This window comes from Podarcis muralis, chromosome 2 (genome assembly GCF_964188315.1).
Source record: "Podarcis muralis chromosome 2, rPodMur119.hap1.1, whole genome shotgun sequence".
Taxonomy (NCBI): Eukaryota; Metazoa; Chordata; class Lepidosauria; order Squamata; family Lacertidae; genus Podarcis; species Podarcis muralis.
The window spans coordinates 64,504,361-64,522,051 of record NC_135656.1 but is presented as its reverse complement, the minus strand read 5'-3'; the positions used below and the strand labels follow the sequence as shown (position 1 = coordinate 64,522,051).

The following is a 17,691-nucleotide window of genomic DNA, read 5'->3' as shown; positions in this document are numbered from 1 at the left end:
GACCGTCCGTCTGTGTTTGTGCTGGGGGAGCGGCGCGTGTGTCTGACTTGCTGAGACGTGGCTGCGGTGGGGACGGGGAAGGCCTCTGGCGGGTGGAAACCGACGAGGCGGAGGCGGCGGACCGCGAGTTGCCCGGTTTGTTTGTGTTGCTTGTAAGTTGCGCGACTCTCTTCTACGTGTCCCTGCAACGCCGCCCGCCCTGGGGAGCAGCAGCAATGCTTGGCCGAAACCTTCACAGGAGATGATTGGGGGCGGAGGGCGCCTGTCACCCTTCCCCAGTGGCGTAGCGTGGGTTGTCAGCACCCGGGGCAAGGCAAGTAATTTGCGCCCCCTAACCCGTGGATTTGCGCCCCCTAACCCGTGGATTTGCGTCCCCTAACCTGTGGATTTGCCCTAACCCCAGATGTTGCGCCCGGTGCGGCCGGCCCCCCCTGCACCCCCCACGCTACGCCACTGCCCTTCCCCAAACCAAAGGGCGGAGTGAGGCTTCCCCTTCAGGGGTGGGGAGGTCTCTCTGTTGGGGTCCCTCCCTGTGACGGGGCTTTCCCCGTCCCGACCTCTTGAAGCAGGGCCTGCCTGTTGAGCATCCGCGGGAGGGAGGAGCGAGCAGTGGCGTAGCGTGGGTTGTCAGCACCCGGGGCAAGGCAAGTAATTTGCGCCCCCTGACCGGTGGATTTGCGCCCCCTAACCTGTGGATTTGCCCTAACCCCAGATGTTGCGCCCGGTGCGGCTGGCCCCCCCTGCACCCCCCACGCTACGCCACTGGGAGCGAGAGCCCCGGTGCGAAATCCCTGACCCACTTACGGGTTTCCAGGGGCGCTGCGGGTTTTGGGGGTCCCTCCTCTCCCCCCCCCACTGACCCACCCACACCGTTCTCCATTTGAAAGCAGCTCCATAAAGCGGGTGTTTTCTCATAAGCGTGGAGAAAGCAACCTCTCGCTCTGTTTGCCCGCTGTAGCCTCAGGTTGATCTTTACGGTATCAACAGATGCTGCATTTCCAGTACTTGCTGTCCGCCACTTTCCAGTAACAATTGTACACACACACACACACACACACTTTTGTTTTGCTTTGTTTTTCATGGTCCTAAGACATAGCTTGTAAAAAGTCCTTTTTGATTCACATTTAGCTTAGCCTTGCAAATAAGCGCACGAAAGTTAGAGGCCTGCCAAGAAAAGGAGGTTTTTTTAGTAGTCTGCTGGGTGTTGCCCAAGGAGGGGCAGAGATCACTAGCCTTCCTGCAGCAGCATCTTGTGTTTCTGTGCTAGACTCCAGAGGGGAGGAGAAGGCAGCTTCCCTGGTTTCTATACTAGGTGCAGAGTTCCTCCTCCAACAGCTCCCTCACTCACCCATATGGTATTCAATGCATTTGCCTATATGTCGTTTCTTGCCACCTGTATAGCTACCAGGCTATGAGTTTGACTGAACTGCGGGAGGCAGTGGAAGACAGGAGTGCCTGGCGTGCTCTGGTCCATGGGGTCACGAAGAGTCGGACACAACTAAACAACTAAACAACAACAAAGCTACCAGGCTAGTGTTTAAGCAGAAGGCTATTTTAGCTGCTGCCTAATACCCCCACCCTGAATAAAGCCAGTTTCCCTCCCTTCATTTTTATTATTCACAACAGTGTTGTATACAACTGAACACACTGATGTCATTCAGTAATGTTAAACTGTAATAGAAGGCTGACAGGTCACTTGGGGGGTAAGTGATATGACCTGAGAAGAGCAAATGTTTGGGAAATGGGCTGTCTGCCCTGTGTCATGCACATGGACAGAGAGAGGAAGAGACATATTTGTGCTTCTGCATATGTGAAGTGTGTGTGTGAGCGAGAGAGAGAGAGGGGGGGGGAGAGAATATGGTATGGTCATCTTTTATTTCCCCCCACGATATTGGGGAATGCTCCCCGATGTTGTTAGCACACACACACACACTCACACTCACACTGATGTTGTTTCTGTCTGTCAGTATTGTGTGATCTTCCCAATAAGGACCAGCAGGACATAGCTGACTTTCTATGACAAGCATTGTCATGTTTGATACAGCAGAGGCTTTCATGAAGAAAAAACGGGAGTGGAGTGACTTGTGTGTATCAGTCCCTGTCTCCTGAAGACCTCTGCCCCACCAGTCAGCCCTCTAGAACAGACAGGGGGGAGAGGCACACGAATCTTCAGAGCGAAAGAGGCAAAAAATTGCCTCTTGCCTTCTGTTTATGGAAGTTTTTGCTGGATCAAAGAGCCATTGGTGAATGGGAGGACACTTCAAGTCCAAGTGGTGGTCCCTATTAGAGCAAGTGCATTTTTAAAATGTAGATGTAGGTATGAGTAGGGAAAACATTAATACACTTCTTTCTGCTCTATAGAATACATCTTGGAATGCACAACAATCTTAAGAAAAATGTTTTGAGTAGCTACTGTACTAACTGGGCCATGTAATTTCATTATGTAGAATTTCGCAACTGGATATAACCTGGATTTTAGATCCCCTATACGCTGGGACTAGTAGTGAGCAATGGTGGGAAGTTTTCAACTGCTATATTTTTCGACGGAAAATACTTTGATTTCAAAATGCATTGTCTCATAGAATTAGTATCATAATGTGTATGTGTTTTAACAATAATTCTTTATAAATCTAGGGTATGCTGTGGTCATGTCCCAAAAGGATAATGAACCCTTGAATGAAGTTGCTCATGAACTAGAGGAAAATGTTCAGAAGACAGAGGAGGCAGAACCCACTGAGACTAATGGAGAGGAAGCTGAGCTTGTGGCTATGACACGGAAAAGGCCTGAAGCAAAAATCTCTGAGCCCAGTATTGTACAACAGCCACTGGGTCAGAATGTACAGGTATTGGTGCTAAGCCTGCTATCAGTAAATTCTCATTTACCCCAACAACATTCACATTTTAATATTATACATTCCCTATACATTCAAATGGGCCAAGAAGATCCATTTGAATGAAGTGTGGAACTGTGAGATGTGGATATCTGTGTTCTGCATTTGTCCTGTGTGCTAAATAGTAAGGTGCATCGTTAACATCCATCTTGTTGGACCTGTTTGAGACATAGGGAAAGCAGGAGTCAGACTTGTGTAACTTATGATGGGCTAAGAAGATGTGGATGGATGTAGCAGCGGACAGCACAGTGGCAAAACCCTGTTGTTGATTTTGCTACCTTACTCAGTCAGAACTGTGAGAGTCAGTAAAGGCTGAGACAAACTGAGTGCTTTAAGCAGGATGGAACCTGTCAAAAGGGATACAAGCAATGACCTGCGTTCTTCTCTGCTTAATTTTCGTTTAATTAATTATTTTTTAAATTATTTAATAAAACGATGTATGGTGGAATCTAACACTGCTTGAGCGGGTTCCTGCTAGTGCAATGAGACTTCGCCTTTCTCTCCTCCCCATATACACCCACAATCTGCTCTGGACCCCCCAGAGCTGTGGTTGCTAATGTGGGGCACATGCCCCACAGGGGGCAACTTTATTTTTAAGGGGGACAATTCAAGAATGACTTGTTAGCAGTTAATGGCCTTTTAGGTTTCCTCCATGTTCACTTTTTGAATAATAAGAATGATATGTCATGGGGGGGCATCAGGATTTTAGAGTTGCTTAGGTGGGGCATGGCTAAAAAAAGGTTGGGAACCACTGCCCTAGAGCATATTTTGAGGGCATGTGCCTTTTACCAGCTTTGCCTGGTTTGCCAGCTATGACCGTGTCTGGACTGGGATAACTTGGCCGCTGTAGACCATGCATTGGTAAGTAGCTAGTGCAGAATGCAGCAGCTAGACTGCTGATGGGGGCAGATGGCCAACAGCATGTGACACCTCTTTAGAACATATATACTGGATGCCCATATGGCAAGGTTCAAGACTCTTGTGTTGCTATAAAAATTCCTGAATGACTTGGTTTTCCTGTCTGGAAATGAATTTTGGTTAAACTGGATGTTTAATTTCAATAGTATGGTTGGCAATGTCCTTTTGTTTCTTCCCCAGAGTTCCAGTTCCATGGAAGAGTCGCAGACAGGATGGGGTTACTGGGGGAGCTGGGGAAAATCATTGCTCTCGACTGCTTCTGCTACAGTGGCTACTGTAGGTGAGGCTGCCTGAAACCTAAGCTATACAATCCGAATTAAATAAATTGGGTCTGCTCGAAATTGCTTTTCTTTTTCGCCTTTAGAAGTTAAAAGTGACAAGTGCAAAATGTTCTATATAGAAAACAACAGAAGAAAATTAATTAGTGGCAGATTAAACATGGTAAAAATGTAAGCAGCAGCACAGAAGTTGAAAGGTTGCAATGTGTGCTGTCTCTTAAACAAAGGAAAAAGAGGGAAATTTTAAGCTACTGGCTTGATTGGGCAATTCATTGTGCTTTTCAAATGCAGCATACTGCCTGGAGCAATTCATCTTGCTGACTTGGCCTCTGCTTGCTTGGTGAAGTAATTCATTTTACCTTTGGACTAAAGTAACATATCTGCTTTCTTTAGGTCACGGACTCTCAAATGTCATTGAAAAAGCAGAGACATCCCTTGGGATCCCCAGCCCTACTGAATTATCTTCTGAGGCTAAAGATGTTGGGGAAGGTTGGTTTCTATTAAAAATATATAAACTATTTGAAGTTTGCCACTTGTGGTACTATGATGGATGTTGTTGTTTTAACGCTATTACTTCTTGTACAAGGGAATCTGTTATATATTTCCATAGAAGCTGCTATTTTGCTGTCACTAGTTTACTTACCAGTTGTGAGGCTCTTCATAAGTCTCAGCTTCCCTTGCCTCCTTTTATCCAAGACATACACAAAGGAATGGGAGCTACAGCCCATAGCCTATGTCTTATCTTGCACTGGCACCTCCTGTATGGCTGTGGGAGATGCCTTTGCACATGGGGATTCTTTGCTGTATGGTGTGAATGACTACTGGTCCCAATCAAATTAAATGCATATTTCTCAGCTTATTGCATGTGAAACTACTGGTGTAGATTGGCTGGGATCCAAATAATTACTATTTCCTGCCAACCTAGCAGTTCAAAAGCACATCAGTGTGCAAGTAGATAAATAGGTACCACTCTGGCGGGAAGGTAAATGGCGTTTCTGTGTGCTGCTCTGGTTCACCAGAAGCGGCTTAGTCATGCCGGCCGCATGACCCGGAAACTGTCTGTGGACAAACGCCAGCTTCCTCGGCCAGTAAAGCGAGATGAGCGCCGCAACCCCAGAGTCATCCATGACTGGACTTAACAGTCAGGGGTCCCTTCACCTTTACTTTTATTTCCATGCACTCAAAGGGACTTTGAACTTGTTTGAAAGAGCAGTTCCCCATGGCAAGCTATTGAAAATCAAGGGGACTTTCAAGTTAGCTTGTGATGGTTACATATGTGTCTGCTTTTGGTTGGGAAGGGAGTGTCACGCTACACTGGCCTTGCCTGAATATCTCTGCATCAAGCCCTAGATACATTGCAACACTAAGCCAAAACATGTCTAAGCATTGTCATCTTGGTGTCCAGTAAAAACAGTAAAAACTGCAACCTGCTTCACTCTCCCTGTGATCTTCATCTTGCTAGAGCTCAGCCATGGTCTGGCTTGCTGGTATGTCCAAATCCAGACTTGTGGTTGGTCTCACTCCAGACAAGCTATAGCCAAGATTTCTTCTTGCCTTGCCGCTTGTGGTTTGTCTGAAAGACACAAACCATGACTATGGATTTGGATGTAACACTAAGCCAAACCGTGTGAGTGTGGGTGTCAAAGCAGACCTTATTTTTACTGTTAGTACTTGCACACTCATGCATTCACAGTAAGCCATGGTTTGGCTTAGCATTATGTGCAACCTGAGTCCTTGCCTAGGATGGTACTGTTACCATAACACCGGATTCCTTCATTGTAGAATGTCAATTGTAAAAGTAGACATGGAGGCAGAGGGCAGAATCCAATATTTGCATTAGGTGACTTTCACCTCCTCTCATCCCCACTGCAGCTTCCTATGCACACCTCAGTTCTATTCTTGAGGGTCCCCCAACCCTCTGGAACAGACTAAAGCTCACTTCAGAATTCCTAGATTTCTATCAAGTAGCTGTTTTATCACTGACCTGAAGTCAACTATGGATTTTGTCACATGAAGATTGGCAACAGGTTTGTGATATTAAGCACTACATCTGTGATGCTCTACATCCATGTCGGCACTACATCTATGATATTGCATGAGTTTTATGTGGCATTATTACAAATATATTAAAAAAGATGCTTGGGACCTTATTTGCTGCCTCTTTTTCATAGAAGCATCAATTTTATGCAATTCAGAGAGAGAGAGATTTTAGACTTGGTATACACCTTTATTTATTTAATGAATTGCTCCCTATAAAGCATCTTGCAGCAATTTCACAATACCATAGAAACAATTGCATATATTAGAACAGGTAAAACAATTGCCCAGACATTTTTACATTTCTCTCTCCCTTTTTTGTTCTAAACCAGGGTGGAGAACCTTTTTGGCTCTTTGACCAGATCCTTATCAAATTAGACAGGTAGGTGGTGGTAACCACCTATCAATCACTTGACCTCACAGTGATGTCAGCTGATTGGGTGCTTTGAAGTAGGGACCACGCACAACCCTAGGAGTAAGGAGTGCAAGGGAACTCATTCACCTGACCTTTGGCTCTACAGCTCATCAGTTGATGGGTGGAAAAATCAAAGCCTGCTTTCCTTTGCCAATGGACAATTGGGGGGTCAATAAAGGGGCTGGATTGTGCATTGGCAGCTGCTGCATCTCTGCTTGCCCCACACCTGGCACCACAAATGAAGTCAGGTGTGGAGAGGTGTGCACGGTTTGGGGTAAATGGCCTAGTAGGTCAAATTTAAATCCCTCACAGGCTAAGTTTGGCCCACACACCACTTAAATCCTATTCCCTTCCCCTTGTTTCAGAAATACAAAACTCTGAAGAAGGCAATGATGGCAAAGAAGAGACTGAAAATCCCTCGCCTATTAGTGGTGCATTTGGAATGTTTTCTACCATCTCTGCTGCTGTTCAGAGCACAGTGAGTGAGACTGCAAGCAATATATCAATTAACACCAGCTTATTTTATTATTTATTTATTTATTTATTTATTGAATTAATTTATTTATCGGAAGCTTGTCTTTCATTTTGAATTCTGGGTAGTGGAAAACTTGATTCAAGCAGTTGGTTGATGCTGCGCAATGGCTCATTAAATCATCAAATGATTCTGTAGTGTTGTGTAATATGCATTATCGTAACTTATTGGTGGGTAATTAGTTGCTTGTGACCTGTCTAGCAGCTGTATATGTTAAGAAAAAGTTTTTGATTGGCGTCTGAGTAGAAGTGGGCATTTTATCCTTGAGATGTAAAATCTGGAATGTCTTGACGGCATTCCTTCATAAAGGAGGATTTCCTGCTGCGTGCTTAAGACCTGGGCACCAATCTCAATGAATGAGGCTTCAGGCCCTGCCCTGGGCCAGATGGTAAGTAGCAGGAAGGAGCAGGGCCCTCAGACACTCACACAGGGGACTCCCCTGGGCACCAATCTCAATGAATTCCTTAGTCTAGAACTGATGTTTAATTGGGGTGGAGTGAAATATCCTGAAAGTATACAGGTACATTAGCAAAAGGTACATTGCATGGTGCTTTGTGGTGGTAAGGACCTTTGGCTTGGCAATAAAGATTTGGATTTGTAGTATTCTGTGGACTTTGCTAGCCATTAGTGATGTTGCTGAACTTTGTAACGCTTTAGTTCATTTAGTGAAGTGATGTATTCCTAACATGCTGGTATTCTGAAGTAGTCTATATTTCCTCCCCTAATAGCTTTTTTCCACTACAGTCAGTCTACAGTCTGAGCCAGAAACCACCCCCCTGCTGGCTCTAGTGATGGCAGGAGGAATGTTGCCTTAGCCACTTTCAAACACAAAGAAGAAAGGGGAAGAGAAACATCCATCCCTGTCATTTCTGCAGCTGGGTTGCAGTTGGGGGGGGGGTGCTTCTCAAGTTTGGATTGTAATCTAACCTGAGAAAAGACTGTAAGGTGTTAGGTGGTGGCGGCCTGGTTTGGTCTAATGCATCACATAGTAATTTTCTAGTTTAATATCGTCACCTTCCACCTTAATGTACTATATGGAGTTCATGCTATGTGGAGTTCAGTGTAAAAATAGCAGGACCACCTATACCTGGTCAATGCAACCTAACATGGCTTCTTAATCATCTGGGGGTGTTTTTTGGAAAGCATTATTTAGTCACATTCACATCATACATTTAAAGCACATTCAATGCACATTTCAAGTGCATGGGTTCCCTCAAAGCATTATGGGAACTGTAGTTTACCACCCACAGAACTGCAATTCCCAGCACTTTAACAAGTTACAGCTCCCAGGATTCTTTGGGGGAAGCCATGTGCTTCAGATGTGTGATGAATGTGCTTTAATGTATGATGTGGATGTGACTTTTGATTTATTTTCGATCAATGTGGAATAAGCAGACGAAATGCGTCTCACTGGGTTCGTAAATCAAAATGAGAAATATAGTTTGTGCAAACTTATCCACTTCTTACAGCATATAATTATATGCTTTTGAAAAATTATTTGTCGTGTTTATGGTTGTTCCAGCATCAAGATAAAGTGGTGTTAGGCTGTGTTGTTCCTTCTTATTGCCACCTATTATTCTTCCCAAAGACTACTAAAAACCCCACCCTGCACTCTGAACACTTGACTCCCAGTGCTCTCATCATGTGATTTATATTTCTGACTTGAGTTTTGATCTCTGTTCCTTCCAATTTTTGACTTTACTGACATGTTCTGTGTTTTGCATATTTGTATTTCCAATGCTCTGTATTTTGATGTTTTGAATATGTGCTGTAAGCCTCTTTGGGGGCAGCTCATTGTAGAAAAGCAGCATGTAAGTAAACTCCATCAATCAAATGTTTATTCTCTTTCTCTTGCTTCCCACCTCACCCTGCCCCACTTTTAGGGGAAGACTGTTATTAGTGGAAGTTTGGATGCATTAGAATTCATTGGTAAGAAGACCATGGATGTGATAGCTGAAGGTGACCCTGGTTTTAAGAAAACAAAAGGCCTGATGATCAGAAATTCCACACTTTCTCAGGTATTGGCTAACTTCAAGCTTCCACATAGCGACAAAGAGTAGCTTCTTCCTGGATTCCCTTAATGGCAAATGATCAGCCCCTAGAGCTGTTCACAGCAGAACACCAGATATTTCAGGACGAACCTTTCCCTTGTGTGTGTTTCTATATACATGCACCAGCGTTAACGCTTCAACTTTTCCATTTGTAGATCTTGCGAGAGGCAAAGGAGAGAGAAGAACAGCGGACAGCTACTGAGGTTTCCATGGCTACAGAGAAGAAAGCCCATTATGGGCTACTCTTTGATGAGTTCCAGGGTCTTTCTCATTTGGAAGCTTTAGAGATGCTTTCCAGAGAGAGTGAATCAAAGGTAATGGCCCTGAGCAATTTCCTTTTTTTACAGTTGAGGAGGAATAAAAATGAATATTTCTTTAAACTCTGGCAGATGAGCCCTTTTATAGATTCCACACAAGCATCAGTAAATGAAAGCCAGTAAATGCAGGAAAAACACCTCTCCCTGCCCTCCCCTGCTGTTTCTTTACCCCTTGTGTAGTGTTTTTTATTAAAATAAGAGCTTTCTCGGTCTTTGTTGCTCCGAATGACTGTGCCACTGATAGTAAAAATCAATGGCACTGCGAGGTAGAGCAAGTTTGATATTTTTACACACACACCTTCTCTCTCTGCTGTGAGGGAATATGCGAAACACAGAGCTCCCTTTCTCAAAGAGTGAATTGCTTTCCGTAGTCAGCTTGTCATTAGTGCTGCCACCTTCACTTTTCACACCAAATATCAAGCGTTTCCGGCTGGTGGGTTTACGGTTCTCTTTGTGGCTTTCTTTCCTTTTAAATCAGGTGAAGTCGGTGATAAGCGCCCTCTCCGGAGATGAGTTAGATACTTTGAAGGCCGAACTGGAACAGCTCAAAGAAGCGTTTTCGTTAGCTGAATTTTATGATGATGAAGAGGAAGAAAAGAAGGGTAATTACAAGAATTCCCACTTGCAAAAGTAACAGTAGACTGAATAGCAAAAGTAAAATGACTGAATGGTGAGTTCAGCCATTCCGTTATGAGTGTGGTGCAATAACACACGAAAGATGGAAAACTAAGCATATGAACCAGTCCATTAAATCCTGTCAATGGTCCATCTTACCATTATTCTGTTTCTGACAGTGGACAGTTCTCTGGAAGCTTTGCAGGAGATGCAGATAACACAGGCTGTTAATTGACTACTCTGTGCACTTCCAGCTTCTTCAAGTGAATACCTTTGGCAAGATTATCTATGTCATCAGGCTCTTGGTTAATCACTACTGGTATTCTGACTCACTCACTCTTTGAGTCTGTGATCCAAAGCTTAAATGAAGGATATTGCAGTTGATCAGTGGGATCATGAAAACCGCAGCAGAAGTCTTGTGGACTTGCGCAAGAGAAGCACTGCTAAGCTCCCCAGGATAATCTCCTTCATCATTCCTGACATAAAGGGGAAGAAGACCATTCTAATACAAATCCTTGAGCAGGAGGCTGTCCCTCTTGGTAGATTTTAAGGAGACTAAGATACCATATTTTTTGCTCTATAAGACTCACCTTTTCCCTCCTAAAAAGTAAGGGGAAATGTGTGTGCGTGGTATTTGTAAAGCAAAGCTATTTATACCAAAGGACAGAAATGAGTACGAATGCAAAATTCAAATGCAACTTAGTAAGTTTTATTTTTTTTTAAAATAATTTTTATTAACAAACCAATCAAATCACATTAGTTCCAAATTACAAAACCGAATTTTAATTTTTTGTTGGGGGTACCCATGCTTCGAGCTCCGAAAGGGATCCAATCATCTCTTACTTCTGCTGCTTTGATGTTCACAGTTCTGTCCATTCATCTCTTTGTGCAACTTAGTAAGTTTTAATGTCAATGATTAGATGTAGCATTCAGCACCTGTCATCTCTTGCTTTCAGAGGAGGAAGACTTCACAAAGGAAGTAGCAGATCTCTTTTCACAATTACGAGTCTCTACAACGCCAGCCAAACTAACCCAAGTGAGTGAGTGTTTTTTGGTCATCTTTTGGCTGTTAGGCATGCCTCACAAACGCTGTTATATTGCGTCTTTGACGAGGAAGTGGGTAGCAGCCACGTACATAACAAAAGGCATCAGGCTTGTTTACACATTTTTGTCTACTTGAAGAAGCCATGGTCCGATCTGAAAAATACAAATATTTAGGTTACAAAACTGTAAAAATAAAGAAAAACTAGGTTTGCAAAACAATAATTACCATGTGGTTAGGGTAGATCAAAGTGTCAGTGTCCACTTATCCCCAGTGTAAATATGACATATCGGCAAGAGTTGGAAATTGAAAGATAACTATCGCATGTACACAGAAATAATTTCAGATTTGAAACCAGCATTGAAAGAACATATAAGAACAGTTGAAAAATCTCATGCAAAAGAAAATGGGGGGGGGGGGGAATTGTTCCCCAGTATACTGTGCATCCCAAGGGAATACATTTTTTTGCATACCTCCAGCTGTACATAGATATACATGTCATTTTCAATGCTATACATGTCATGTTCAATGCTATGTAAGTCACTTACATTTATACTCATATTGTACTGCTTTGGCTATGTGTTTAATAAAATATTGAATTCTTGCATTGTGAAAAACAAAGATTATGGTGAAAAGTGAAAAACATGTATTGCAAAAAAAAACTAGAGCTTACAGAACAAAACCCACTTCAGATATGAAATCAGCACATTGAAATTAGGTTAGAACAACTGCAGGTGTCAATGCAACAAAAATTATGTTCCCCATTGCGCAGTTTCGTTCCAGAGGCAGTTGTACATCCTCCATGTGCAGCATGATCAGGATGGTCCTGCCTCTCCTTTTGGTGATGTGCTGGTGTGTTTCTGCTTCCTCTCGGACAGGCAAGGAACTCCGCTCATGAATTGACAAAAAGCCTCAGCGCGCAAACTGCAAAACAAGAAACGCCGAACGAAGGAGACCAGCAAGTGGGCTCCGGGGATGCTGAGCGAGAGGATAAAAAATCAGTAGAGGTAATCATTTTAACCGAAGGAATATTGCACTGCTGTCTAGCTGTCAATGCGCTTATATAATCTAAGCTCATAGCTGACAGCATGTGCTGCTTCATGCTTGCAGTTACAATCTCTGCATGAAGCCTGTGGGATGGAATTGGGTGGGAAAGTAACACAATAATTTATTTATTTTTGTAAAGCCAGGAGGCTGACATCTTTTTCTAACTTCTGCAGGAAGTTCACGCATGTGCGATCAGGAGCCTGGCTGAATTGACAGCTTATTCTATCGAAGCGTTCCACAAAACTGCAGCTCTGGTTCTTCACGGGCAGGAGCAAGAGGTGTTAGCCCTAGATCGGGCCAAAGCCCTTTCACAGTAAGGTTGATCACTCTTGGCCACTCTGCTGTGTATAAAATGATAAGTACAGTGGTACCTCGGGTTAAGTACTTAATTCGTTCCGGAGGTCTGTTCTTAACCTGAAACTGTTCTTAACCTGAAGCACCACTTTACCTATGGGGCCTCCTGCTGCCGCTGTGCCGCCAGAGCCCAATTTCTGTTCTCATCCTGAAGCAAAGTTCTTAACCTGAAGCACTATTTCTGGGTTAGCGGAGTGTGTAACCTGAAGCGTGTGTAACCTGAGGTACCACTGTAGAATCCTTGTTGCTGGCTTTGATACTACTGTTCCATTTCTCTTGATTTTGATATTAGAGAACTATTAGGCCAAACTATACTCAAGAGTTGTATCCAAAGTAGCTCTACACCACTCGTTTCGTTGATGCAAAAATTTTGCTTCTGTAATGGAACTTCTACCCTCTCCTCTTCCCATGCACCCCTTTAATCTGTTCCAGAGCAGATTTGGGGAGCGGAGGAAAGTTTCCTTGTACATGCATAAATTTTTATGCCAACGGAATAAGTCCATTGCATACTGCCCCCGCTTATGGGTTGTTTTCCTCTGCGTTTTAAAAAATCAAATGCAGCCATGGATTCTGCAGTCTGGAGCAGAGAACTAGGGGTGGGGAAAACAGGGAGGAGGCAGATTGCTTAATACTTCCATCTATTTCATTTGTGAATCGCTTCTCACAAAGCATCTAGAAGCGATTAACAACAAAAACATACACAAAAATAATTTCAAATCCAATCAGTAGCAACCTGTGCAATGGTGTAGATGGAGTTGTGTTCCTGCTGCAAAGGTGGCAAAGTTCTGACTTGTCATCCTGCTTGCTTGTGGAGCCAGGAGATCACACCACTCCTTTGGGGCCATGTGCTTGTTTTCACTCCACAGGGGACTTTATACTTATCTCACCACCCAAAGTGGTGGATTGATGAGACAGAATAGTGATGTCCATATCAGCCCCCCCCCCCCCGAGGAGGTAAGAGTGTGATGCTGACAGATTATTCATTCCCTCCACCATCTGTCTTTCGAATACAGGCTTGAATTAAGCTTGAAGGAGGCAGATTCTTTCAAAAGAATCTTAATTCATCAAATCACTTTTGTTTTTGAAGAGCGGTTATTGAAAAGCATTGCATTCAAGGAGGAAATTTTCTTTCAATTTGTGTTTACTGTGTGCTGTTTGTTCTTTCTTAGAATGACCATTGTGTTGTGCAAAGAACTATCGGCTGTATCTAAAGGCTTTGTGACGTGCTTAACAGCTGCTGGGGTAAGAAGTCAAGTTTAAAGAGTTGTTGGACAATGGTATGATCTTACTTCAGTTATCTGAAAAGCTGGATTTCCCTTTGTTTTGCTGTTTTAAAAGAGGAGGCACCCTACGGTCTCTTGTGGCTGCAGCAGTCAGTTCTAGACTTTACTCTCTCTTTATTAAAAGGTTCTTTTAAAAAAAGAAAAGAAGGGGGGGGGGAATCCATAGGGTGATAATCTAGTTAGTCATACTCAGAGAGCAGACCAACTAAAATCATTGGATTCAAGTCCATTAATATCATAATATGACTTAGTGAGATAACAGTATTTTGCAAACTGTTTAGCAACGTCTGTGGAAAATGTCCATTTTCCACTATGCTTATTTTAGAGATATCTTCTTGGTTTCTATGCCCCCCCTCCTTTGGCGGCTGACATTGACTGCATATTATGAACTTCCTGTTCATAATTTCTGGTAGCCCCCTCAGTACTCTTGGTTCATACTGACCTTTTTCTCTCTCAGGTAGCATGATGCCCCAGTAATACAGCTGTTGTTTTAATTTTTGCAAGCTCATCTAAGAAACTGACATTACTTTGTATGTAACATGTTCTTGATATGAAATACATCAGAGCTGCATTTTCAAATAATGTGAGATGGATTATCAGCTAATCTAATCAGTGTATCTTTAAATCATTTTTGGACTGGAGATCAGATAATATTCAAGAGGTTTTGTGCTGTGTTTGGTAATGCAACCTAAAATATCCAATCTTTCCAGGTGGAAGAGAAGGCAGATGTCCTTAACCCTTTAATCACTGGAGTGTTTTTGGAGGTCAGTTGCAATGTACTTGAACATTTTAGCTAGTTAAACAATGTATATTTTTACTGGCTATGACTTTGTCTGAGGTGGGCTGGCTGATGACTGGAGTGAAGAAAGAATAAGTTGAGAAATCTTGTGTGTGTGTGAATATTGTCATAAAGTTACAGCATCTGGTTCATATTATGTAACTAGTTTCTGAAATCTCATTACTGAAAGAGCTAAGTGTGGTGTAATCTTTTTGTTGTGCTGATTGGGTAGCAAGTAGAGGATAAGATGTTGAGAAATATTTCTGACTGCTCATTTAGACTGCGGGAGGTTATGCTGTAAAACTTTGATTTGGATTTTTGGAACAAAAATAATCTTTAATGCTCCCCAAACTCTTATGGATTGCAGATGTAGAAAGCATATGAACTATCTGCTCAAATGACAGTGGGTGGAGGGTGGGTATAGCTCTTCAATGAACATGGTATGTAGGCTACCAGACGGGACATGGCTATATCTCAGCCCTTTCTCCTAGATGCCTTTTGTTGCATAATGTCCCATTATTCCATTGACGTGGTTGATTTGGGGAGTGGTGGTTTTGAGTGCTGACCAAATGCTAACCTCTAGAATTAGCAGGCACTCTTTATGGAAAGGGCCCCCCCCAGTGTGATTGCCTTTTTATGTTCTTCTTTGCAGGCTTCAAACAGTGCCTCTTACATCCAAGATGCCTTCCAGCTACTCCTGCCAGTTCTACAGATTTCTCACATCAAGGCTCGTACGGAGTTAACACAGCAATAAATCAAATCTCTGCACCTAGAGCAGTGCCCCAGCTGGCATAAACGGCACCTCCCCGGTTCAGCAAAATAATAGGAGCTTGTAACAAAATACAAAACGTTTTGACTGTGTTTCACTGACCAGTAATAACTTGCTGAATGGCCATCATTTATCTGCTAGCGAGGAAGATAAAGTGCAGACAACGTTGCAAGTTCAAAGTATGGGGCGGCTTTGTCACTGTGCCGGTTAATGTTTTTTCCCCAGAGGTTCCTGGAGAAAGAATCATTAAAGTTGCAATACTGGGCACAGTTACACGGGAGTAAGTTCCATAGGACACAGTGTGACTTCCTTCCAAGTGAACAAACATGGGGTTACACTACAAGTATGTGTGTTTTAAAGAGATTTCATTAAAGGCCTGGATCAGCCCCTTATCTTCCTAGCCTTGTCTCTTTTATTAATCAAACCTTAGAGACAAATTGGGAAGTCTAAAAAAATCACTCTTCAAGTGACACTGTTTCTTTGAGCTTACTTGTTTGGATAGAACAGAAACTTAGATCAGATTTGGCCAATATACTTGGAATGTCTAGCTTTCCGGTGATCGATGAAAAGTAGCTCAAAGAGAACTAGCTAATAAAAAGCTAATATAGGCTAAATGTACGTAGTTGGCGGTCATATTTTGTTCCTCTTGGCCCTATCCCAAGTGGCTGAATGCTCTTGCGCCATTGTATTCAGGAGTGTGGGATCCCTGCCTAGATGCCCAGGCAAAGGTTTGTTGCTGATTCATATGGACAGGCCCCAAGACTTTCAGGACAGAATTATTTTTATAGAATTATTACTTTGCATTGTTTATATCTTGCATGGCTATGGGAAAGTTTTCCTCCCCCTTTGTGCTTGCAATTTGGGAGGAACACCCTGAATATTTTTGTATTAAACAACCAAGCAACTTGCTATGATTTGCCCCACTTAGAGAATAAAACGAGTGTTTGACTAGTAAGGGAAAAGGCTTGGGTTGCATCCAATTAAGTCTTACTCATTGAAATTAATGAACTTAAGTCAACATATCTGTTAACTTCAATGGGTCTACTCTGAGTAGGACTAGCATTGGATACAACCCTTTGAAATGGTATCATGGAATGGTAGAGTTGGAAGGGTCATTAGTCCAACCCCCAACTTTTCTGTTATTTTAAGAGTGAATTTTCCACCATCTTTATCAGAATTGGTCTATTGCCAGGCTAGTGAACATGGTGCCCTCTTGATGTTGTTGGGCAACATCCCCAATCGGGATGATAGTAGTTGCACCATCTGGAGGGCACCATGTTGCTTATCCCTGGTTTGTTGTAATATTTTTAGCATCTTTTTCAGCCTTCAAACTGCTCTGATTTCTAAATCCTCTGACTACTGGCATACCCTGTTACTCAGAAAAGCAGCGTGGCAGCAGCACACTCAGAATCGTGGCTACATCAGGGCAGACGTCTTTCAGCTTTCGATAAATGTTCTATTGTCTGGGACAGATTCTTTTTCTACCAAAGAATCTATATTTTAAATATGTATGTTTGTGAAATCTGCACTATATTATATAAAGAGAATAAATGTTGTTCTGTGATTCAATAAAGAGAAGGTTTTCCATTAAAACCAGGCTATCTATCCACTGTCTGTAGATGCAGGCAGGCTTACTCCAGGATGGGTCAGTAAAAGGTGAATCACACTTCTTGGTACTGCTCTGAAGCTTGTTCCCTTAAATGTGCTTTATCCTGCAAAGGAGTAGCAGGTAACAGTCTTATGTATCATAGTCTGGCAGTCCTGCATATGGCGTTTCAAAATATAAACTGACTCTGGAACCTGTGAACAGAGAATTTTGCAGAAATTGACAGCTTCTGCGTAAACCATGACTCACAGCAACTGTGAGTAAACACAAACAAAGGGGGGTGTATTGTTAAATTGCAGGAAAGGGAAAACAACTCCCAAGAGGCATTAAGAATTTTAATGGAAAAATCTTCAAGCAACATCCAAGATCAGTAGTGTAATGAGCCTTGCTGGTGGTTCAAGAACTTATAAGGCTTCTCCCAAGGCACCAGGAGGAGGAGGGGGGAAGGAACTAGTTGTCACCCCCTCTTCTCTCCTCCATCCCCTGCACATTAGATGTAATTCTGCAGTCACTTAACAACATGATTTCCCAACACATTTTGAGTGTTTTCCTCTTGCTTTTTTAATAGTGGGAACATGCAACAGCAGGTCTCTAAAACTCTTACTTCTTGATACAGCAAATATGTTTCTAACTGGGGGATCTTCTCAGCCTCTTTGGGATTTCCCAGTCCCAGACTGGGCTACTTCGCTCTTCCAAGTTCAGACTATTTATTAACTAGCTATTCTGTGGCAGTATTACTACCGTATTTTTCGCCCTAT

The 17,691-nt window shown here is 42.9% G+C and overlaps 1 protein-coding gene and 1 long non-coding RNA gene across 3 annotated transcripts in view; one reads left to right on the top strand and one right to left on the bottom strand.

Moving 5' to 3' along the window:
* Positions 1-16,920, top strand: FAM114A2 (family with sequence similarity 114 member A2). 2 transcript variants are annotated; one of them, XM_028718332.2, is made up of 15 exons: positions 13-152; positions 1,402-1,529; positions 2,635-2,843; positions 3,990-4,089; positions 4,481-4,576; positions 6,905-7,017; positions 8,955-9,089; positions 9,278-9,436; positions 9,918-10,041; positions 11,011-11,090; positions 11,975-12,103; positions 12,317-12,456; positions 13,667-13,739; positions 14,491-14,544; positions 15,211-16,920. In XM_028718332.2, the coding sequence occupies exons 3-15, from the start codon at positions 2,649-2,651 to the stop codon at positions 15,310-15,312; spliced, it is 1,500 nt and encodes a 499-aa protein (XP_028574165.2). In that variant the 5' UTR covers positions 13-152; positions 1,402-1,529; positions 2,635-2,648; the 3' UTR covers positions 15,313-16,920. The 2 variants fall into 2 exon arrangements, with proteins under 2 accessions (XP_028574163.2, XP_028574165.2); XM_028718330.2 differs by lacking the exon at positions 1,402-1,529 and having other exon boundaries at positions 1-152.
* LOC144326977 (uncharacterized) overlaps positions 11,089-17,691 on the bottom strand; it is a 35,769-nt gene continuing 29,166 nt past the window's right edge. Inside the window, exon 3 of the long non-coding RNA XR_013391930.1 lies at positions 11,089-11,251. This is a non-coding gene — a long non-coding RNA (uncharacterized LOC144326977). The remainder of the gene's footprint in view (positions 11,252-17,691) is intronic.

Excerpts from the sequence above, each read along its gene's own strand:
- FAM114A2 (XM_028718330.2), top strand. The coding sequence starts at position 2,649 with ATGTCCCAAAAGGATAATGAACCCTTGAATGAAGTTGCTCATGAACTA. Across the intron at positions 4,090-4,480 it reads TGCTACAGTGGCTACTGTAG|GTCACGGACTCTCAAATGTC; the intron begins GTGAGGCTGCCT and ends TGCTTTCTTTAG. Across the intron at positions 7,018-8,954 it reads CTGCTGCTGTTCAGAGCACA|GGGAAGACTGTTATTAGTGG; the intron begins GTGAGTGAGACT and ends CCCCACTTTTAG.